General features: G+C 35.5%; 1 protein-coding gene and 1 pseudogene across 2 annotated transcripts in view; one reads left to right on the top strand and one right to left on the bottom strand.

Moving 5' to 3' along the window:
* Nucleotides 1-21956, top strand: part of LOC107449110 (uncharacterized) — a 32248-nt gene extending 10292 nt beyond the window's left edge. The window contains exon 2 of the mRNA XM_016064547.4: nt 20269-21956. Within this exon, the coding sequence (XP_015920033.3) occupies nt 20271-21056 (786 nt within the window). The 5' untranslated portion in view covers nt 20269-20270 and the 3' untranslated portion in view covers nt 21057-21956. The remainder of the gene's footprint in view (nt 1-20268) is intronic.
* On the bottom strand, nt 7789-10895 carry LOC147809889 (uncharacterized; annotated as a pseudogene). Its single transcript, XR_015433850.1, has one exon. The product of XR_015433850.1 is annotated as an uncharacterized LOC147809889 (transcript).
* Nucleotides 21957-25640: the final 3684 nt, after the last annotated feature.

The following is a 25640-nucleotide window of genomic DNA, read 5'->3' as shown; positions in this document are numbered from 1 at the left end:
TTCAAAAAGTTTTAAAAAATATTTTTTAATCCTTTTAGGATGAAAGGTTTGAAACTGCAATATTTTTGCCTTATTTGCAGTAAGGTTACATGTTTTCTGGGGACAGTCGCTGGACGTGATGTCGTGCTGTTAAGTACCGAGATTTGTGAATACCATGGTAGGGGAGAGCAAAAAATTGGGGAGATAGCGTAACCATGAAACACCTATTCTATTTACAAAGACAAGCGAAATTTAAAATAGGGCAAAGTACAGTTGACACTACTAAGAGGGGACAAGAAATTACGATTTACTTTTGTTATCGATTAATTAATAAAAAAAATTTTTTTTTCATTTCCTATGAGCTGCACAATCAGTCTTCCCGATGAACAGACTTAGGCGTTCTCCAGAAGTGGTATCCACTCTTTCAGGACCACCACAATGGGTAAGATACCGTTGGCCATGTTAATTTGGACGTCTAGTTTCTACCACACTAGATGGCAGCACCGAGACTCTATTTGGATGCTAAAGTGCACTAGGAATTTAATTTTTGCTGGAAATGCCAAGAGCCAATAAGGCACTCCAGGGATCTTTTACATGCCGCATAATCGTACGACATGGCCGCTGAGGACTTTCTGCATCCTGAAACCCGCAGACTTGGGTTCAGAAGGCCGACGGCAAACCAACTGCGCCACCCAGCCACTTCATAAAAAAAATAAAAATATGACCTCCTCAAAAGTCAATTTTTTTAAAAAAAATTAAGATCTAAAATTCTGATTTAATAGAAATATGGCTTAGGCCTTACCACAGATGTGGACAATTTTTTCTTTATTTAAAAAAAAAATTAATCCCAAAGAGCATATTCAAAACAGCTATTTGAAATTGTGAATAAACAGACTGTTCCAGCACCGGCAATCAGTACAACCAAAACAACAAGTACAGGTAAGTCTGTACGACTCAAGGTGATTAAACGGACTGTACCAGCACCAAGGGCGCCCACAGAATAATATAAGAGGTGGTGCAACCCTCAAACAAACTACCCCCCCCCCCGAAAAAAAAATATTTAAAATATTCTGTTATTACATTTTGTTTTATTATTACATATATTTTCATTTGTTAATTTTTTTCAAGATACATTTCTTCATTGTTAACAAGATACTTAAAAATAAAAAATAGTGCGTGGAGTCCCTCCGCGCGGAAGAAGTTAAACTTCGCAACTTGCGGAGTTAATTGTGGAAGAATCAGCAGTCGTAGAAGGATCACTAATTCTACTCAACGACTCTTTTTCCTGCTCCGCTCGCTTCCGTGCTCTGTAATCACGGTAATATTGTGCATTTTTCCCTCGTGGACCTCTTGAAACAGTGGAAGTGCTTGTGGTTGCCTCATCGTCTCACCTTGGAAAATGTATTTGTATTAATAATGTATTTGAATGCGTCATAACGTAATTTCAGAAGAGAAAACCTAACAATCTATTGATATTCACAAGAGACGTACCTTGACATAACCTTAAATCCGTCGCATTGTCCGTGGGATTGTTTTCACTCATTTTTTACAATTGTTATCCACTAAATTTGAAAAAAAAATACTGCCCTATTAAATTGTAAGTGTATCAAATCAAACTAAAAAAATATTTATAGAAAAACAATACTTTTATTATTTTTATGCTAGTGAGAACCAAAACAATATGGAAATGAATGAGGGAAAACTGGATCCTACCACGTGATTTCCCGGCCAATAAAAATGTAGCGTAAAACGTTTAACGCAACCTTGTTGGAAGTCGCATAAGAAGTATAACTTCAAAAAAGTACGAATTTCTTGTACTTGCAAATTTTGCCACAAGAAACTGTATTGATGGCGCTGGCATTGAAACGCAAATAACTGCAAACAGTAGTATCGTATACTAACGTGTTTGTGCATGCTTAACATTGGTATTTATTGTGTTGATGAAGTTTTACAGTTGTGAGAAGTCAGTTTGTGTTATACACCTTTGTTAAACTGAATAACTAATAGAAAATGTAATATTATTTACATTTTATTAAATGAAATTTAAAAATATAGCTTAGATATCTGCCAAGTTTGTGAATGCTCAGTGTGCATAAGAAAAGAATCAAAGATGACTCAGAATTCATTGAAAAAGTTATGAACAGATTTGGACAGCAAACAAGACGATTACAATTCTTGTTTGATTAAACAATTTTCTAATTGTTATGTATCAATTACTTGTTTACTTAATTATTTTATTTTTATTATTTTATTATATTTCTCAGCCTTTCATCCCTTCAGTGGGTCGATAAATGAGTACCAGGCATGCTTGGGAACTAAACACTGGGTGTTCCGCGTTCGGCTGACCACCTGACCGGAACATCTGCTCCAGCACACCAGAGCCCAAGGTCAAGAAAACTGAGATGGGCACAGTAGGCCTTGGCCCTCTATGGGCTGTCGCGCCACTGAGTTTAGTTTTTAATTATTTTATTTTGTTACTTAATTATTTGTTTTTGAATAAAAATATTTTTTATAAAAATATTTTATTACAAAATTATTTTTCTGTATCTCTTTAATTGTTTAAAAAAAAAAGCAAGGGGGGTGCAAGTGCACCCTCTTGCACGCCGCTGCCGGCGCCCTTGTAACAATTAGCAAAGTTACTGAGGAGCGAGTGTGCAGCGATTATAATAGCTGCACCAATTTAGATTTAATCTTTTTTCTTAATTAAATATTGTTAATTGTTTATCATGGCTGGCATTTCATTTTAACGATTTATTTCTTAATTAATTATTAATGATGTTTTATTTCTTAATTAATTATTAATGATGTTTCATTTCTTAATTAATTATTAATGATGTTTTATTTCTTATTTAATTATTTCTTTTTTTTTTTTTTTTTTTTAAGCAAAAGAACAATTTTTTACTTGTCGCAGTGCATGTGGTCTAACCACGCGCGATGAAAACTTATTGAGATTATAATTTTATAAAAAAAAAAATGGCCAGATGGCAGAGATAGATTTTTCCACTTATTAAACTACAGATTTTACTGCTTATCATCCGTTCTTATCGCTCATTCCAAAGGTAGCGAATGAATTCGACATCATAAAAGTTTCCCTTTAGCGTTAAAGAATGAAAGTGCTTTATCTAATTCTTCTCAAAACATGCTTTTTTTTTTCCTTCCCTGGTTTTAAAAGATCGTTCATTTTTATTTACATGAAGATTAAAAGGAAAGTTAATGTTGATTGTTTATATTCTAATCACATATCTTATCGCTGTCTGAAACAAATGAAAAATCGAAACAGAAATAACGCATTAGAATAAATATTAAAAATGAAAGTTGGAGATACAATTTGGAAGATAGTGCCTTTTTATTTTCACGCAGGAGAAACGTAATAATAAGCGAGTTTTTTAATGCAGAGTTTCATACAACTTTCTTTGCTTCTTCGTCAGCTTTCATGTACCTCAGCGGCTCGACAGCCCATAGAGGGCCGAGGCCTACTGTGCCCATCTCAGTTTTCTTGACCTTTTGGCTCTGGGGTACAGAAGCAGATGTTCCGGTTAGGTGGTCAGCCGAACGCGAAACCCCCAGTGTGTAGTACCCAAGCGTGCTTGGTACTCATTTATCGACCCACTGAAGGGATGAAAGGCTGAGTCAACCTTGCCCGGCCCGAGGATCGAACCAGGGACATGTGGCGGCACGACAGCGCGAAGCGCTACCGCTCAGCCACCGGGCGTCTCATATATATATATATATATATATATATATATATATATATATATATATATATATATATATATATATATATATATATATATATATATATATATATATATATATATATATATATATATATATATATTGTCACGTTAAAGTTTTTATATTTAGTGAAGATTACAACATGAGGTTTTGATAATTTATTAACATCAGGAATTTACAAGCACCTGGAACTAGTCTGCGCCCAGAAGAACTCTTCTCTACAATCACGGGATCGCTTTTATACTATCTCAGAATGTTCTAGAAGCTTCCTAGGAACAACGAAAGAGGAAATGACGTAGACTGAACATTCCAGAAGCTTCTGGAATGCTCATAAACTAAATAGAAAAATGAGTGTCCGCTTCCCGGATCGAACCGAGGATCTTCGGCTTTATAGAAGCGAATTCTACCCCTGAGCTACTGAGACTCGACATTACTCCCGTCTTAAAAGAACAGCGTCTCGCTGTTATAGGTTCCTGCGTGATCTTGTTATTGGTCCGGAATAGGCCGTGGTCGCCTTGGAGACATCAGTTCTTGCATTTTGATTCTGAACTCTGGCGACCCGCATGTTTTGGTCTGTACTCGGTGTGCCTGGAAACAAGTCCTCTTGTGCCTCTGGTGCATAGTAGGGTTTCATCCTGAGAACATGAACGATGTCCTTTGGTTTACGCCTCCTGGATGTAGGGTCAAAATCTTGAACTTCATATGTGACCTCCGAAATGCGACGCAAAACTTGATACGGGCCGAAATACTTTTTGAGAAGTTTTTCGGAGCGACCTACCTTGCGCACAGGAATAAAAATCCACACCAAGTCACCAGGCTGATAGAACACTGCGCGATGCTTGGAATCATAGCGACGTCGGTCTTTCTCTTGCGCTTCCAAAGTGCGGATCCGAGCCAACTGGCGAGATTCCTCTGCACGGATCTTCAACCTCGCTATGAAGTCTGTTTCCGAATCCTCGATGGGGTACTGGAACATGGTATCTAATGTTGTTTCAGCCTCTCGTCCAAACGTCAAGAAGAATGGCGTATGCTTTGTGGTATCTTGCTTAGCTGTGTTATAAGCAAACGTGACGAACGGCAAAATCAGATCCCAGGTCTTGTGTTCAACGTCTATGTACATGGATAGCATGTCTGCCAAAGTTTTGTTGAAGCGCTCTGTGAGTCCATTCGTCTGAGGGTGGTATGCGGTCGTCATCCGATGAACTACGCTGCACTGATGGTTGATCTCGGCAATGAGTCTCGACTGAAAAACTTGACCACGATCCGTGATGATGGTTCTCGGAGCTCCGTGTTTTAGAAGAATCTCTTCAACAAAGAATTTTGCTACTTCTGGAGCTTCTGCATTGGGAATAGCTTTTGTCACAGCGTATCGTGTAAGATAGTCGGTGCATACGATTACCCATTTATTTCCATCCTGTGATTTTGGAAAACGTCCAAGCAAGTCCATACCAATACGCTGAAATGGGACTTCGGCTGGAGGTATGGGGATCAGGTAGCCGGGTGGCTTCAGTGGGACAGCTTTTCGACGCTGGCACTCTTTGCAATGTGTTATGTAGTGGCGCACGCTTCGGAAAATCCCCGGCCAGAAGAATCTCTTTCGGAGACGATCATATGTTCTTGTCAATCCCAGGTGTCCAGCAGTAGGTTCATCATGAAAATGGCGGAGAATTTCTAACCGCATTTTCTTAGGAATGACTGGTAGCCACTGTTTTCCAGATGGGTCAAAATTCTTCTTGCAAAGGATGTCATTCACCATGGAGAACCCTGCGCTTGACAAGTCGGCTGAATTTTCGCAGACTCTGATGTGCTTGGCAAGCTGCGGGTCGTCACGTTGCTCCGAAGCAAAGTCAGTCACCGCAGCAAGGGACTCAACTCCTGAAATGTTTTCGTTAGGAACCGGATTTCGTGATAGGCAATCTGCATCAGCATGCTTCCTTCCACTTTTATAAATGATAGAGACGTCGTATTCTTGAAGCCTCAAAGCCCATCTTGCTAGACGACCAGATGGATCTCGTAAATTGGCTAACCAACATAGAGAGTGGTGATCAGTAATAATTTTGAAGAACTTCCCAAAGAGGTATGGGCGGAATTTCCCTATTGCCCATATAGCTGCCAGACATTCACGTTCAGTGGTCGAATAATTTCTCTCGGCTTTAGATAGGGTCCTCGAAGCATATGCGATGACTCTTTCTTCTTCGTCTTGTTGCTGGACCAGCACGGCTCCTATACCATATCCACTGGCGTCGGTATGCAGTTCGGTGGGTGCGTTTTCATCGAATAATGCCAATACAGGTTGTGAAGTCAGCGCCGATTTGAGGTCATTAAATGCATCTATCTGGGCCTGATCCCAGCAGAATCTTGAGTCTCCCTTTAAAAGTTCTTGAAGGGGTTTAGCACGGAAACAAAATTTTGAGATGAATCGTCTGTAGTAAGAACACAGACCCAGAAAACTTCTGACATCATGCACAGTCGTCGGTGTAGGGAAATTTTGTACAGCTGCGACTTTATCTGGATCAGGTTTTACTCCTCGTCCGGATACAAGATGCCCAAGGATTTTGATTTCGTTGGCGCCAAATTGGCACTTTTTGGGATTTAAAGTAAGTCCGGCTTCTTGAATGCAGGATAGCACGCAGCGTAATCGCCGAAGGTGTTCAGGAAATGTGTGCGAAAATACAACTATATCGTCTAAATAACAAAGGCACATTTTCCATTTTAGGTGACGTAATAAGTTATCCATGGTTCTCTCGAACGTTGCAGGAGCATTACATAATCCGAACGGCATCACCTGGAATTCATATAGCCCTTCACTAGTGACGAACGCTGTTTTTTCCCGATCAGCCTCGTCCACTTCTATTTGCCAATAACCAGAGTGCAGATCCATCGATGTAAAGTATTGGGCCCCTTTAAGACAGTCTAGAGTATCGTCTATTCTGGGCAAAGGATAAACGTCTTTTTTGGTGACCTTGTTGAGGCGACGATAATCAACGCAAAATCGCCAGCTTCCATCTTTCTTACAAACTAGCACAACCGGAGACGACCACGGACTCTCTGATGGTCGAATGATGTCCCGTTTCAGCATTTTGTCAACTTCGTCATTGATTATGCGTCGCTCTGTAGGAGATACTCGATATGGTCTTTGGCTGATTGCTGGGTGGCTTCCGGTGTCTATTTTGTGTTTCACTTTTATTTTGTATTCTTGGCGCGATAGTCCGTAGTAGAATGCGTCTTGAAAGCTTCTCAGCAGGTTTTGCAATTGCATTCGCTGCTCCGTGCTCAGGGTTTCGGCCATCATTTGAGAGTAGTCGACTAGGTCAGTGCGCTTTGAGTCTTCAACATCAGCGTATGAAGGTACTTCCGTCAACGTGTTCAAGTAGTCGGAGTTGGCAGGCTCAGCGTAGCCAATGCACATGCCTTTTGGGATGTGACGTGCTTGTGCATGTCCATTAGCCACCCATATTGAAGTTTCGCCATTGATAAAGGAGGCTATAGAGGAGGGGATAGCAGTTCCTTGATTAATGCACAGAATTTTATTTCCTTCGACTATTAAATCAATGTCTTCTTGTTTTTCTGGGGCTTTTACTGTAATGCGTTTGAAGGAACGGCCAGGGATGACAAAGTCAGACACAGCATGAAGGTTAAAGGTACAAGGCTTCGTTGGTTGATCTTGTAAAAGTTCGTCAAAGGTAAGTTCAGCTCGGCCACAATCAATTACGGCTTGTGATGCTTTCAAAAAGTCAAAACCGAGAATAACGCTATGGCTGCACTTCGGCATCACGGTAAATTGGTAGGGCTGTGTTCGATCATCTATGGTCAATTGCAATACACAAGTACCCAGTGGTCTCACAAAATTGCCGTCGGCGACCTTAAGGATAGTGTCTTTTGAGGCTCGGAACATGACTTTTCGTCGTTTTTGTCTGTATGATTCGGAGATAACGGAAAAGGATGCTCCAGAGTCCACAAGTGCTTTTACGGGTTCGTCGTCGATGAGAATGTCGATGTGGTTTCCCTGCAATTTAGCGGCCAATGGAGGATTTCGAAAAATTGCAGCCTCACCTCCCACTGAGGGCGCAAGGCTTAGTTTTCCTCTCGGGATGGCGACTGGCTGGAACGGCGGTGCAGCATCGGCGATGGAGATCTCATACGACGTATCGGTGACCGTCCTCGGGCAGGACTAGGGGATCTTCGTCTGGGAGGTGCGTCGTAGGTAGTATCGTCTTCATAGTCAGCTGACGGATATCCTCTCGGGTTGTTGGATCGGTAGTCGTTAAATATGGTTCGGCGTTCCCGACAATAGCGAACGACATGCCCCGGTCGTCCGCAATGAAAGCACACCGGACGGTTATCCGTGGTACGCCACAAGTCGGTCTTTCGTTGGGGTTCACCCAAGGAACATTATTTTGTGGCTTTGCGGCGTATGTAGTGAAACGTCTAGGAGGTCTTGCAATCGGGCGTCCTGTCGTGCTAAAGGGAGGTCGGTTGGTTGTAAGGGCTGCTATGGATCGGTCCATCTCGTTTCGAATAGAAGCCTCAGTAGTTTGCAGTTCACGGGGATGGACTTCGAATGGCTGCGCGTTTACATGTTGAATTTCGTCTCTGACAATCTGACGAATTAGCACAGCCAAGTCAGGTGCTTCGTCCACTGAGGCCATAGGGACAACATTAGGTAATCGGGCAAACTTGTACCGTCCCACTCTCTTTTGTCTCATTTCTTCTATGTACAGGCACCACTTTGTAAAATCGGCTGTTGTTAGGATTTCTCTCGTAAGAAGGGCTTGGAACACATCTTCTGCGACGCCCTTCATGAGGTGGGAAACCTTATCTCCTTCGGACATGGTCGGGTCAACCTGAATGCAAAGTCCGAGAACGTCTTGAATGTAAGACTGGATGCTTTCGCCAGATTTTTGTGCGCGAGACTTGAGGTGGTCTTTGGCTCGTCTGAGGTAGGATTGGCTGTCTCCAAAGGTCACTTTCAAACCATTTTCGAATAAAGTCCAAGACGTCAGTGATTCCTCGTTGTTTTCGTACCATTGTCTTGCGGTGCCGTCCAGGAAGAAGTAGGCATTAGCTAATTGCATAGTGTCATCCCAATGATTGTACGATGACACTCTCTGGTATTCCTTCAGCCATTTTGTCGGATCTTGTCCTGGAGTACCCCGGAAGATTGTTGGTTTCCTGGCTTCAGCAGCAACTGTTGGCGTCATCCAAAATGCAGGTTTCATATCCTGTTGGTCCCCAGTGGTCATATCTGTCTCTGGCACATTGGCCATGGCTGTCTTTGGCACAGTCGTTTCAGGAACGGCTTCTTTAGGTTTTTCGTATAGTCCAAATTCAGGTAGAAGTCCTTGGACTCGACGGCTTCTTCTAAGCCAGTCAGTGTTTTGCTCCGTGATATTGATTGGGAGATTAACTCTTACCCGGCGCTTCCACCAAATTTGTCACGTTAAAGTTTTTATATTTAGTGAAGATTACAACATGAGGTTTTGATAATTTATTAACATCAGGAATTTACAAGCACCGGGAACTAGTCTGCGCCCAGAAGAACTCTTCTCTACAATCACGGGATCGCTTTTATACTATCTCAGAATGTTCTAGAAGCTTCCTAGGAACAACGAAAGAGGAAATGACGTAGACTGAACATTCCAGAAGCTTCTGGAATGCTCATAAACTAAATAGAAAAATGAGTGTCCGCTTCCCGGATCGAACCGAGGATCTTCGGCTTTATAGAAGCGAATTCTACCCCTGAGCTACTGAGACTCGACAATATATATGGGACAAACTAGACTTCGTGGAGGACTTTTAGATGGAAATAACCCCCATTTGAGTTACATGAAGAGGAAAACCACCAAAACCACGAAACTGAAGGAGTTCTGAGAGGTATTCGTGGGCTTTCCTCTCTATGTAACGCAAATGCGGGTTCCACAAAGTCCTCCAAAAAGACTAGTTTGTCCCGATGCTTGACCTGGGAGTTCCTTGTCTTCTGGGTTGAGTATAAAATTACAAGCCTATTGTAACATCGATAGTGGTGAACTCAGAATTGGGCTGGCTGTTCATTGTCAAGTTATAAATTTATGAAGTAAATCTTTTAATGCTATTAAAACTTTTTGTAAGTAGAATACGCATTTCAAGGGTATGCGATTTCCCCTCTCTGCACCGGACAAATCCTGCTTTTCCCCAAGCCAATATGCAGTACAGTACTGAAACGTACTGCTGTGATAAAAAAAGAAGGAAGATCTGCGGAATCCATGGTAACGGAGAGGCGTGATTTGAGATGTGTGGGGTAATCGAGTAACATTGAGACGCCTATTACAAAAAGTATAATTGTAGTAAAATAAAAATTAAAAAATAGTGCGTGGAGTCCCCCCGCGCGAAAGAAGTTAAACTTCGCAACCTGCGACGTTAATTGTAGAAGAATCAGCAATCGTAGAAGGATCACTAGTTCTATTCAACGACTCTTTTTCCTGCTCCACTCGCTTCCGTGCTCTGTAATAACGGTAATATTGTGCATTTTTCCCTCGTGGACCTCTGGAACCAGTGGAAGTGCTTGTGGTTGCCTCATCGTCTCGCCCTGGAAAATGTATTTGTATTAAGGCTACACGGTACCCTTTTTTAAAAAAATTTTTTAAGGCCTGTAATATTAAAAGTAATAATAGATTTTCATTTGTATTATATTATTAAACTGATTTTCAAAAAGAAAAGGGAAATCGACAAACCACAATTTAAAAAATTTAAATTTTTTTAAAAAATTCAAGATTTTTTTAAATTTTTATAACTTTTTTAATTTCAAAATTTTTCAGTTATTTTAAATAATATAAATATCTTAGATTATTAGGAACAAAAGTTAGTATGGATTTGATGCTCTGATACTTAGTTGAATCTTAATTATTTTTATCGTTACTAAACACGTGGAAAACCCGAAAATTCTAAAAACTCCAACTTCAAATTTTTATTAAAAAAAATGTATACATCTCACACTGAAATCCATACTAACTTTTGGTCTGTATATACATAAAAGTTTCTACAAAAAATTTCAAGGCTTTATCTTTAAAGGGAAAAAAGCCTTAGGGAATCGAAAACAGTGGCATCAACAAAAAAGAAAGTCTGAGAAAATGACATTTAAAGTAAAGAGAACCATAAAACCAAAACTAAAAATGCTTGTACAGTCCTACTTTCTTAATATATTATAAACAAACTTGTTGCTGGTCCAAAAGCACTAATTTACTTGAATATTAATAGTATTATATTTTTTCACATTTAAAATTTATATGTAACCTGTATCGGCTAAAATACACGTAACATTGGTTTAGACAAACAAAGCAATAGGATTAAAGAAATAGCTAGCATAATTATATAAATATTCAGTCAATCAAGTATAACAAATATTCTGTTACGAATGTATTTATAAATTAAAAAATATTAGTCTTAAAAAAGACTTTTTATAAATAAAAATTTAGTAAAAACACAACTTTAGAACGCATCCATCAAACACCGAACATAAATAAACAACAATGCTTCTAGAAGTGAAAGTGAAATTTGATAACTTTTGGAGAAAGTGAAAATTAATAATCATCGAAATAAAATAAGTCTTTCTTTGAAAAAAAAAGTTTTAAATTTAGATTTAAAAGAAAACGAAACTAACCACGCCCCCTCGCTTGTCAAATTGTGAGTCTGACACAACTCGGAAAAATCCTATTATCTCTAAAACTAATTAGATCTCAGATGCAAAATTTTTCAACTTGCTTCCCAACCACATTAGCCACCCAAAAATGCAAAAATATTTTTTTGCATATTTTTGCGAATTTTAGGGTACTGTGTAGCCTTAATAATGTATGTGAATGCGTCCTAATGTATTTTCAGAAGAGAAACAATCAATTGATATTCACAAGAGCCGTACCTTGACATAACCTTAAATCCGTCGCATTGTCCGTGGGATTGTTTTCACTCATTTTTTACAATTGTTATCCACTAAATTTGAAAATAAAAAATAATACCCTATTAAATTATATGTGTATCAAAACAAACTAAAAAAATATTTATAGAAAAACGATACTTTTATGACTTTTATTATTTTTATGCTAGTGAGAACCAAAACAATATGGAAATGAATGAGGGAAAACTGGATCCTACCACGTGATTTCCCAGCCAATAAAAAAGTAGCGTTAAACGTTTAACGCAACCATGTTCGATTGTTGTTGTTGTTGTAGTTAATTTACGTCGCACTAGAGCTGCACAATGGGCTATTGGCGACCGTCTGGGAAACATCCCTGAGGATGATCCGAAGACATGCCATCACAATTTTGATCCTCCGCAGAGGAGATGGCACCCCCGCTTCGGTAGCCCGACGACCTGCGCGCGAAATCGAGCACTTTACGGTAGCACAGTTTAACGAGGACCAATACCGCACACCCTCGGTCCCTACGCAGACTGATCCAAGTGGTCACCCATCCGCACACTGACCGCAGCCAGTGATGCTTGACTTCGGTGATCTGCTGGGAACCGTGTCTTAACGATCAGTCCACTGCGGGACCAACCTTGTTGGAAGTCGCATAAGAAGTATAACTTCAAAAATTCCAAAATCAATCTAATCTATTCGCATCTATATATATATTTCTCTTACACGGCACCAAAAAAAGGCCTCATTACAACTCCCCGAATGGCAACGTTAGAAAATCGACCAATGATTGCTGCTAAAAATGTCACATGGCAAATGTCACATGAGGTGGCTCAACATATAGCGCTTTTAGAAACGGAAACAATAACCAGAGTGAGTATTATCAGATTGTTCAATTCAGATTCATGCCCTAAAAACATGATAATATTTAAATTAAACTCAATTAGGAATTAATTAGGCTGGCCTTCTCCATGACTATAAATAAGTCACAAGATCAGATTTTTGAGAAAACCAGTTTAGTATTGAGTAAACAAGTTTTTAGTCATTGACAACTTTATGTTGGCCTGTCAAGAGTTAAGTCATTTGACAGCCTTTCAGTAATTGCTCCAAGATGCCAAATCTATAATTGTGTTCTGCTTAGTGTTAATTTCTTAGAGCTTTGCGGAAAAAAATGTTTTTTGGAAAAAATTTAATTGAAACTTCTATTGGCAGTAGGCAAGAGGAACTGCCAAAATCAAAACTCCCCTATTAGAAATGCAGCATGGCGACCTCCACGTGGTATTTCTCGGGTAATGCTAACAGCCATGCATTTCAATTTATTGTATGTAAAACATCCTTATTTTGTTCTAAAATGTTATGTACTTTATCAGAAATGTTAATTAATATACTACAAATTGATTTCAATAATGCTGATCACCAAAAAATATTTCATTTGGCGATAAAACACATTTTTGTGTTCTTGAAAATGAGAGACTTTTTGAGGGTTATTATCTCACAAGGAAAAGTTAGGATTTAAAGTTTATATTTTTAAATAATAAAATTTTTTTCTAAAATTTTCATAATTTCTAGCATTAACTATTTTATTATACACATTTAGTTGAGTTTAGGTGAGTAACTGCAATATTTCATAATTTATTTTGCTAATATGTTTCTCATTTAGCTAATGCTTTGATTTTTTCACCATGTACAATCTAAATAGCTAATATACTTTTTTAAAAGCCAATAAGAACATTGATAGAATTCTTCTAATAAACAAAATAAAACTAACTATTATATGTCATTCTATGAAGATCCTGAAGGATTGACAGCTGCCACATCGAGATCATAAATTTAAGTGTCAGTTATCCTTCATATCAACTTTCACTTCAAAGATTGTTTAAGTGAAAGTCGATTAAGCAAATATAAAATATTCGAATGAGTCAGAACTACCTCTATTTTTATCATTAAATTGAAGAGCCGGTTTCTTTAATTTCTAAGTGAAAGTTTGGTAATTTTCTTTTCAAATCTTGGCAAAGTAAAAGTTGGCTAAGCAAATATTAAATACTAGGAGGCTCCGCCCCCTGCTCGCTAACGCTCGCCAACCCCCGAGAATTGCTACGCAATTCTATGTGGTTCACGCCGTGAACCATGGCTCGCTGCGCTCGCTCGCCAATGAACAAACACATAGTATATTATCATCAAACATACATAGTATAACAAAGACATAGTATATTATCACAAAGACATAGTATATTATCATCAAAGACATAGTATTTTATCATCAAAGACATAGTATTATTAAATTTGTTTGTTTTTAAATATAGTTTCTTTAATTAATGCACCCATTCGCCACTGAATCATTCCGCAACAATAAGGCCGAAATGTGACGAATATCGAAATCCTGTATAATAACGTAGTCGTTATTATGAATCTTCGAAATATTTGTTGTTTCCGAATTCATATTAATATTTATATAATATTTAAAATTTATTTAATTTTTATGATATCGCGTTAGTATAAACTAGTGGGCTGAGCCCCCTGCTCGCTAACGCTCGCCAACCCCCGAAAATTGCTACGCAATCTTATATGGTTTGCCTCGCAAACCAAGCTCGCTTCGCTCGCTACTAACATTGCAAATGCAAAAAATTCTAAGAATTCAAAACAATCATTCAAATCCATATAACAAAAAATAATTACATCTTTTTAGTAAATATTAAGTCATTAAAATTAATTTGAATTGAAATAAATGACATGTAATTCGTTAAACCTATTAGAAATGTGCTGTAGTATAAAATCTTAAAGCGTAACAGCACGACTGAGACTCATTTTTCAATGAATAACTAATAACAATAATAAAACAAATAAATTCGTGATATAAATCAAAAATCGTCAAATTAATTCGTAATATATAAATTCGTGAAAAAAAGCGCTTTCGACATAATACTAAAATAGAGATCTATCGACAAGGACTACTCACTCTGCCTAGCTTATGCTCTCTCTGGTAATTTCAGTTTCCGTTTTTAAAAGCGCTATATGTTGAGCCACCTCAGCTACATTTGGCATGTGACATTTTTAGCGGCAATCATTGGTCGATTTTCTAGCGTTGCCATTCGGGGAGTTGTAATGAGGCTTTTTCTTGTCGCCATGTAAGAGAAATATATATAGATTGCGAAAAGCAATAGTGTCGGGAATACGGAGCGCATGAATACCGTTAATCGTCGGATACAACTATTGATACTACTTTAGTATGTATCATGTTAATTAGAGTTAAAAATCTATTACACATATTAAAGTTAATTTAAATTTTAATTATTGAAATTTTCCTGTTTACAATTTGATTCCATAACATTAAGTAACACAATAAGGGGGGAGAAACTAAGATCACTCACCAGGGCGTCATGTCTAATCCTTCTTTCCTCACCTTGTAACTGCTAGGCAACGCTTCAACTGATTCCTAAAAGGATGCAACCCAGGGTTGCCAGACTCTGAAAATAAAAAATTCCTCCGACTTCATCCGAAAAAATACTACAAAATACTACATGTCTTAAGCGCTATCTACAGGACTTTTTTGAAAGCTTATGCAGACGAAAACTGAGACAGACGATTATTATTATTAACATTATTTATATCGTCTGGCTAAAGTTTTTTAGAATTATATTTAAATTTATTTTAGTTGAGGATAAAATAATATTATAATTGAAAAACAATTATCCTTTAACAATTATCTTAAAACAATTATCCTTCTGTGCAATTATACTTCAGATATACGTGTAGTAACTAATATTTTTATCAGCAACTTTGTCTTTTGAAGAATAAACAAAGAGTTGTGTGCATCATAATAATGTCTCTTGTGTATCATAAATGATTTATTTCAAAGTTGTATAAAATTGAACCTAAATGAAAATATAAAATCTCATATTTTGTTTCACATCCTACATAGAAAAGAAACGTAAAATCTACATAATCAAAGTGCATTAGAAACAATTTATATTATAGTCTACTAGTATAAATGAACTTTTATTTTTCACAATCATCACTAGATACAGTGACTAATAGAAAATAAATTGTTGGATTATTTCAAAAATTGTTTTTTACCTCAAAACTAGAGTGGCACTTTTCTTTGTTTTAGGAAATGAAAATAAAATAAATAAATAAAAAAAAAAGCCACATTTTAAAAAAATACTACGAAAAATACCATACCCCTTTTTTTGGTGAAAAAAATACTACCGTAGTATTAAAAATACTACGTCTGGCAACCCTGATGCAACCCCTACAGCAGTGATTGTCAACCTTTTTTTTTCTCGCGGCACACTTTTAACGATTTCAAAATTTGGCAGCACACAAAGAAAAAGAGAATTTTAAAAGTTGTTTTCTCACCTATAATACACTGTGTAAAATAGTTTATGATAATAATTTTGAATGTAAAATAATATAATATGTACTACAAAAACAACGTTTATTAAGGGATTAATTACAAATGAATAATAAGAATACTTTTAATGAGAAATTTGAGCTTGATGTTTTTTCATAATTTCATTTATATTTGGTCGTAAAAATGATAATGCAACTCTCATATCGTCTTCTACATTCAACAGTCTATCTTTTTTTTCGTTTTTATGTTGGTTAATAATTAATACTGAATATCCAAATTCATGCAAATAAGATGTAGAAAATTGTAATAATAGTTTTAAAGCTTTTTTTGGCTATCATGGAATAATCGCATCTAATGTTAATCCAAAATGAATTAATTGATTCTACCGAATATTTTAAAATTAAATCTCGATTGTTAGAAAGCGAATTTAGTTCATTCAAAGTTAATTTAAATACAGAAGTATTCGTTATTACAAATGGATTACGAACCCAATAAAAAATTTTTATATCTAAATTTGTAAAACAATTAATAATTGGGTATAATATAGCCTACGTCACAGGTTGTGTTGTTCCTACTAAATTTAACCCATGAACGGCATTTTCTGCGAGCCTAACTTCAACCCACAAATAAACAAACGAAGTGTTCGATCGTTTAAATAGCTGCTCGCCAGATTTTATTGCATTATAAGGAAAAGTTATTGAAACTAAATAAACAACAACAACTAAAACAAATAACAACAACTACTAATAACAATAACTAAATAAACAACAACTAAATTCCATTCGTTTAGCATTGCGTCATATGTTGTTCCTACTAAATCGAAGTAGTTGTGTTTTTTTCATATTATACCCAATTCTCTCCTCTATTGTTGTCAAATGGTCATTAACAATTTTATGAATAGTTTTATTAAAATCTTTTGGGACTCTACTGGTAATAAAAAAAGCATTATATACATTTCTAAAATTTGGCGGCACACTTCAAGAATTTGGCGGCACACAAAAGTGCCGCGGCACAGTGGTTGAGAATCACTGCCCTACAGCAAGAGGGAACTTCGCCAAACTCACCCTTTGGCTCACTTTATCGATGTTTTTGGCGCACTTACTATTTTGAAACTGCTTGCTCTGCATCACGTCCATGCCTCCCTATGTCTGCCTTTTGCTAAAACTACCATTTCTATCCCTTGCCGAATCTACGATTTGCTCATTTTCACGCATGCGCTGAGAAGCACAGAGAGCGGAAGATTTAATTTATATTATAACCGGCGTTGAACGGCCGATCTAATTCTGAGTTTTACGATAATCAATGCTCGACTCCAAGGTCTTGAAATTTGAAGGAAACCAACACAGGAGACAAGGGAACTCCTGGAGAGCCATGGAGGCACAGGGAATGGGGCGTTTGCCTTCCAATGAGGTGAACCGGGTTCGAATCCCTACGATGGCTGGTCGATTCAAATTCGCATCGCAGTGTTGAAGCAAAATATCCTTAGTGGCAGACGAACCATGGGTTAGAGCAGTGATTCTCAACCTTTTTGGGGGGGCGGCACACTTTAAACGATTTCGAAATTTGACGGCACACAATGAAAAAAAATTAGTTTCAAACTTGTTTACTTACCTATAATACACCGTGTTAAATAGTTTGTGATAATAATTTTGAATGTGAAATAAAAAAAATATGCACTACAAAAGCACGTTTATTAAGGGATTAATTATTTCTTTCGACTAGTTTTTTTATTAGTTAGTAACAATTATTATTTTTTTTGCTAGTTATTAATTGTTAGCTTGATCTCTATAACTATTAACTGCTATTTTTTTGTGATTTCTTGATAACTAGTTCTTTTGCTGATTATTAATTGTTAGCTTATTTTTTTGTTAGTTATCCTTTGTCAATTTGTTTTTATAACTATTAATAGCAAAGCTTACTTTAACGATTAACTTTTATTTCCGTTTGAAAGTTAGTATTTAGCTTGCTTAAAGCGTGGAAAAATTATCAAATGTATATATAAATATATACAATATTTTATATATATACACTTTTCTTTAATTTAAACTTTACTCGCAATAAAAAAAAAAACATTATTATTTTTATTATATTATTTCTAATATTTGGCGGCACATTTTAAGAACTTGGCGGCACAAAAAAGTGCCGCGGAACTGTGGTTGAGAATCACTGGGTTAGAGTCTCCTTCCCTTCAGGCTAACCGTGGGAGGTTTTCGTGGTTTTCTTCTTACATGTAACCCAAATGCGGGCTAGTTCCACAAAAAAGTCCACCACGAAGGAAAAATTTCTCTCAATACTTTATCCAAGATTTTCATTGGATTGGGTTCAAAATTACAAGGCTACTGAATTGAATGTTAGTAATCTTAAACCCAAAATTGGGTCGGCTGCTCAATTACGGTTATAAAATAAAATAAAAAGCGAACTCCTGGATCAAGCTCTGGGACAAACTAGCTTTCGCGGTGGAATTTTTGATGGAAATAACCCACATTTGAGTTACATGGAGAGGAGAACCACAAAAACCATAAAACTGAAAGAATTTGTTAGTTCCAGTTTTTAACTCTATACGTTTTCAGTGTCATGAGTTTCTAATTTTAAATTAGTTCTGCATAACCGCATCTGGATCGTGTACATTTATGCTATGTATTCAACTGAATTCAATGAAATGGTGATAATTCTGAAAATTTCTAGCATATTCCTCTCAACATTTTGTCATTTTATTAACCTCTTCCTTCTCGCTCCCGTGAAAATGACGGGGTGAGATTTCGCCCGCTATTTCCCGCTCCCGTGATATTGACGGGCTGGAGTGTTCAGTAGTAACGAGCCAATAACAAATGAAACTAATTCATTTCTTTTGCCCGGAAAACATTCTATTCCTCATTTTACACACCTGATGGCAGTGCCAGGATATTTTTAAGGTAATTGTAGATAGTTAGTTCATTTTAAACTAGTTGCAGCACTAATCAAATACGCAATACAAATACAAAAGCCAAAAAAATAGGCACTTTTATTCCGCATTTTCTTGAAAATTAACCGATCGTTAAGGGGTTAAGAATATTTTGTAAGAAAATGTACTTGCAACGTAAAAAATCCGTTTTTAAAAATCCGTAAAAAAATCCGTTTTCGTTATTTATGTTTTTTTCTTCTTTCTATTCCCTAGGAAGCTATGTGCTTAAAACTGGTGGATTGTTTAGTACATTTTAACAAAATGTGAACTCTCTTATGCATGTTAATTTAGTTGTAAAATCAAAAATAAGTTTATAAACTAACTGGAATGAGCATAGTTTTCAGTCAGTTTCGGGCAAGAATTTAGAAATGAACGGATAACATTTTCACTTTTTGCACTGTCTGTTTCAATTTTTACACTGTCTGTTTGTACTGTCTGCGACATGTGTTGCTGAGTGTGTCTATCGTACACATACAATTGCAATTTATTAAAATTTTTAATTTACAAATAAAATTTTTCGAAGCACGGTTTACTCTGTTGAGGAAACTAGAGTTTTCTTCTCGCAAACTTTCAAAATAAATTATAAAGTTCGTCAATAGATGGTGCTGACTGCTTGAAAACATCTGAAACAATGTTTTCTGCTGCATGTTAAAACATTGAAATTGATGTATTTACAGGTTTGTTTATTTTATCCTTAGACAGTTTTTGCTACGCATTGTAGTTATATCTACAAATGATGGTTATTTAGAAAGCATTGACCGTCATTTTCTTCAGATGGCTGTGACACTTGTTAACAACGTTTTAATTAATTTTGAAAGTTGTTTTAGTTTCTGAAGCAGAGCGCAGTGATTGGCATCTATCTTCTTCCTTTTTACTTTTATTTCTTTTTGAAATTCTAGGTATAAGCGGAATCAGTAAAAAAAAAGTACGGTTTATTCTGCCGAGGAAACTAAATTTTTCTTCTCACAAACTTTCAAAATAAACTATAATGTTCGTCAATAGATGGTGCTGAATGCTTGAAAACATCTGAAACAATGTTTTCTGCTGCTTGTCAAAACATTGCAATTGATATATTTACAGATTGGTGTCTGCTTATTTTATCCTTAGACTGTGTTCGCTACAGGTTGTAGTTATTGCTACAAATGGTGATTTTTTAGAAAACATTGACCATCATTTTATTCTGATAGCTGTGACGTCTGCTGACAAACTTTTTAATTAATTATGAAAGTTCTTTCAGTTTCTGAAAGCAGAACGCAGTGATTCGCAAATTTCTATCTTCTTCCTTTTTACTTAAATTCATTTTTGAAATTCTAGATCATTTTTGTGGCTTTTGGTATATTCTAACAAATATTTAAAACAATTTTATTTTTACAGATATGCCATTAGTGCAAAGAATTTTGTTCGCCCTTCGAGTGCTTTTGGAAGATGAATCACCGCCGACCAGAAAGAAAAAGAGAAGATCCTCTCCTGGAACGAGCAGCCAAGTTCAGACCAGACAAGCAGCAGCCCTAGTTTTAACTTTCAAAGATTTATTCACTTCTGGACATTTGAATCTTATTCTGGAGGATATTGAAAGGAATAAAGCATCCCCAAGTAAGAACAAATGCAGTAATAAATTACAAAAAAGTCGAATACCTATAGGCCAACCGTCTGCTTCATCCAGCCCTAAAGTGCTTCGCAGTGGTAAATCTGTGCTTCCGGGAACTGATCAAAACTCTTCAATGGCAACACCTTCTGTATGGCCATTGGTAATAGAAGGTATAGATGAGAGTGTACCTTTATTGCACGAAGAACGGATAATTTCTTGTACCAGAATCGACTTTGAAAGCATCGACAAACTTTTGGCCAAAAGAGTGGCCAGAAGACTGTCCAGGAACGAAGATCGCGCTCAGGAGTCGACTTCTAAAACGGTAAGTTGCTCGACTGGCGAAAAAGTAACAGTGTCTTTATCACCAGATGACGAAAAGGAAACGGTTGCTGTGTTGAGGAAAGTTTTTAAGTGGTCGCCAAGGAAGCAGAGTGCTGTGACGTTCGAAGTTCCTTTGACAAAAAAAGAAGAGCACAAGGCTGTCGCTGCTGTGCAGAATGCAGTCAACCGTGTCAAAGAAGAAAATTTCAAGAAAAAGAAGAAGTGGAAATTTCCCAAACTATCTCTGTGCTGATTTAAAAAAATGAGGATTAAATGTGTGTGTTCATTATCGTAATGTTTAATTGTGCTAATTGACCAATTGAGATTTATAAAGGCATTTAATCTACTTTTTATTACCTCGACTGACTTTATGTCAAAAGAAGCTCTTAAAAATTGCTAAGTTTGCTGCAAGTCTTAGCAATTTTCTTAGTCCTGTAAGAGTGATATACTTTTTCCGAATACTTCCAATTGCAAATGCGAGAATGTGTAAAATAACTAAATTTTCTCGAATTTCTAACGTGTTAAACTGTTCTTCAAATTAAGTTTAATGTATATGATGGGTTTCTCCAAGACCTGTAAGAATACTGTAGTTTTCCAAACTGGAAAAAAAGGAAGTTCTAATGTTTTGGTACTTGATGCATAATATGACACAAAACTGAATCAATTAGCTTTATGTTGAACCATTCTTCACGAATGCTACGAGTACTTTGCTGTTTGTGATGAACTATTCTAGACTAAAATTGTAGTAACCAAAATACTTACAACTCCAGTATTCTGTGCTAAGAAAATCTATTTAATGGATCAGTGGAATTAATTAGCTTTGACATATTAAACAATTCTTCAAGAGTTAAATTAACTTATGTTATAGATTTTTCTAGATACGTAAAAGCAGTTTAGATTTCCAAGGTGGTTTTAGTTCTATTATTTAGGCACACTCTGTGCTAATATAATGCATAAAATAACTCAACTAACTTAAAACTAATCCATTAGTTTTAAAATATCAAGCGAGTCTTCAAAAATGCTAAGTTTGTGTGTGATAGATTTTTCTAGTCATGTAACTGTAGTTATTTTAATTTTAGACTGTAGAAATTTAGAATATTAAATTAAAAATAAATTTTAAATTCAATTACTGATTAAAAAAATATTGCCACAACATTGTTTAAAATTTGTATTTATTGTGTTACGGCATTCCCTCAGAACAATATACTAGGGCCAAGATAGCCTAGTTGGTAGGTCATCGTGAGTTTGGTACCCAACTGTCGAAGATTCGCTGTGTAGTAAATGGTGACTGGTGCACGTTAAATCTGCTGGGTTACTCAGTTCTTAAAGTTCTCATAACAAATCAACTCTAAAAGCACTGAATTGGAGATTGATCGTTCTCTGGTTCAGATCAATTCGTACAACAAACAATGATCTGCGGATGAAAGAATGGATGGATTCGTCCTTTAAAACGGGCTGTGACTTGTGTGTATGTGTGGCTAAAATGGTATTCATAGCCATAGATTGCGCTAATCCAAGTGGTCACCCACCCGCACACTGACAGCAGGACAGTGGTGCTTGACTTCGGAGATCTGCTGGGAACCGTGTCTTAACGATCAGTCCACTGCGGGACGAAACGAGAAACTCAGCCTCTGCTTTAAATTCGCTTGGTTTCACCAAGCAAACTTGCTGGTTGGCAAGTGGCATTAGAGACAACAACAACACAATATATTAAAACTTTAAATCAACTCAAGACAAAATCTAACTATATATAAAAATCTAATAATGGTATCGTAATTTTCACATTGTTGCCAATACATTTTTGATGACCGTAAAATAACATAGTAGGATCCAGTTTTCCCACATATGAGTCGCTCAGAAGCCAATGCGGTTAAGTCCAAAACACAAAAATTGAGAAAATTAATGCTTTTTGATATTTTAGTTTTTAAAATTCTTGGTTTATTAATTTAATTAGAAAAGTGTATAGTCTTTTTTCGAGGTGTAAACTCTGCAAAAAAACAAGATATGTACAAGATGTGTAAATAAAAACGTAAATATTTTTTGAAATGATGACAGCATCTTAAAAATTTTAGGACTTATACCTTTTGGCAGCTGAAAAAGATAAGAAATTTATTTCAAAGTTTATGTAAAAAAATATTGATAAAAGGTGGACTTATTCACAATGGCTTCTGAAATTATTATACAATATATTTAGAAGCTATTTAAAAAAGGGCTGTCTAACCTAGAAAAAAGTACCCAGCGAGTAAATCCTTTAATAACTAAGAAGATTATTATTTATTTCATTAAAATTTCCAAAAATCAGAAAATATCAAAAAATGGACTTAACAGCATTGGCTTCTGAGCGGCTCATATATTTCCAGATTTTTTCGGTTGTTATCAGAATAAAATTGATAGAAATCAAAAAGGTCATTGTTTTCCTGTAAAATATTTTTGCATTTTAAATTTAAAAGTATTTACCAGTAGTATTTTTTTAAATTTAACTCTGCTAGTTGATTTTGATTATTTAGAGTTTGTTTCTTTAGAGATTCTCTCTGTTTTTGATTTCTAAAAGAGTTGTTTCTTTATTATAACGTAATTCTATGATATTATATTATTACGTTATATTTTAAGATTAAAATCGGTGTCTCAACTAATTAACCGTTTTACAATAATTATTTTTTGGTGTAAATTACATTTATATGCTGTTATAAATTACAGTTAAGGAAGTTCGTCAAATGCTGATCTTAGCTTCATGCGCGAATTCAGGGGCGGAGTACCCATTAGGCAAGACTAGGCCATGGCCTGGGGCCCCCATTAAAAAAACTTTTTTGAAAATAAATTTTAAAAAATTAAGAAAAACAATGATCCATTTGAAATATATATTAATAAAATACGATAATTTTTTTAGTTCTAATTAAACAAAATAAAGTAAAATTTAATTTATTATTATTTATTTTTATGTTAAATATGCTTTCTTAAATGAAAAGATCTATAAATACTTTTATATTTCAATAAATAAAAAATATACGAGAAAAAAATTTAATCTAAAGGTCCCAAAAATTTGAATGGCCTGGGGCTCCGCGTATGCTTAATCCGCCCCTGCGCGAATTGTATTTATTAATATTTCAGCCTTTTTAGTAAATGATAATCAAGGTTGAGAACTCATCATATTTGTTATCATTTTTAATTTTAAATGTTTTTTTTTAAAATTACTGTTGTCACTCTAAACATGAAGGTTTATATAAGTGCCAGACAAGGAGGATTAACTATTTTAGATAGAAAGCGAGAAACAGTTCGATATTTATTTTTTTTTAAATAAATAAATAAACTTTTGGAGTTGAATATGAAATTGACGCCAGGTTGCCTTCATTTCTTTGTGTTATTTTAATTAATGTCCTGTTGTGCTACCTCTCAGCTATGCTCTACCACAGTGATTCTCAACCACTGTGCCGCGGCACTTTTGTGTGCCGCCAAATTCTTAAAATGTGCCGCCAAATATTAAAAATGATACAGTAAAAATTATAATGAATTTTGAATTACGAGTAAAGTTTAAATTAAAGAAAAGTGTATATTATAATTTTTTCACTCTTTAACCGCGGGAACATCTTTGTCAGCGATTGTCTTGTCTCTGACAATCTTAAAATCAGAAGGAAGTGTTTAAATTGTCGTTGACAGTTTTAAAAATGTTGAAATAAGTAGGAAATTTAATGATCATTAAAATTATTAATTATCAAAGGAAAGCAAGCTGAATATTAACTTTCAAACTTAAATAAAAGCTAATCATTAAAGTAAGCTATGCAATTAAAAGTTATAAAAAAAACTAACAAAAAATAAGCTAACAATTAATAATCAGCAAAAACACTAGTTGACAAGAATTAATAATCAGCAAAAAAACTAGCTATAGAAAACAAGCAAACAATTAATAACTAGCAAAAAGCATAAATAACTGTTACTAACTAATAAAAAATTAGTCGAAAGAAATAATTAATCCCTTAATAAATGTGATTTTGTAGTACTTTATTTCACATTCAAAATTATTATCACAAACTATTTAACACAGTGTATTATAGTTAAATAAATAACTTTTAAACTAATTTTTTTCATTGTGTGCCGTCAAATTTCGAAATCGTTAAAAGTGTGCCGTCACAAAAAAAAGGTTGAGAATCACTGCTCTACCATCTTCATTAGAAATCACACAATGACATGCATTATAAGTGAATAATTTCAACTTTTGCAGAAAAAACTTTTTAGGCTAAGAAACAGCAATTATTGTGAATCAATCATCGGGATTGGTGAGCGGCAGTGAACAGGGATTTTTATCTGTTTTAATAAAAAATTAAATGATTTTCGATTAACAACATAATAGCATGTTTTCATTTTCAACTCTCGGAAACCCTGTGTATAAAATACATTTGAAAACGTCAAATTAGGCTAAAAAAAATTTATATATATTTGTCATTCGCTCACGTCTTTTTGAAATAAAATAAAATAAACCGGTACATGAAAAAAATGACCATTATAAGTTGTTTTCTTATATAAATATGCATTATTCATTTCAAAAATCACCTAACCCTAACCAGTTTTTTTAATTATTAGTAGATTTGTCATTTCCTCACAAAAGTATAAAATGAAGGAATGATAATAGAGCATTAACTATTTAAAAACTTGTTGTTACTTTTATAACTTCTACTATTACTTCTTTTATTTCCATTATTACTTTTTGTTTCGATTATTACTTCTTTTGTTACTGTTGGGTCTTTGTGCCAACTAAATTAAATGAACGCCAATTTACGATACTACAAATAATTTTATCCCAGCAGATTACCGAAGTCAAGCATCACAGGCTGCGGTCAGTGTG

The sequence above is a fragment of the Parasteatoda tepidariorum genome, chromosome 5 (assembly GCF_982258835.1).
Source record: "Parasteatoda tepidariorum strain Cologne lab strain chromosome 5, Ptep-v5.0, whole genome shotgun sequence".
Taxonomy (NCBI): Eukaryota; Metazoa; Arthropoda; class Arachnida; order Araneae; family Theridiidae; genus Parasteatoda; species Parasteatoda tepidariorum.
The sequence above is the reverse complement of the archived record's forward strand: the minus strand, read 5'-3'. Positions and strand labels throughout refer to the sequence as shown.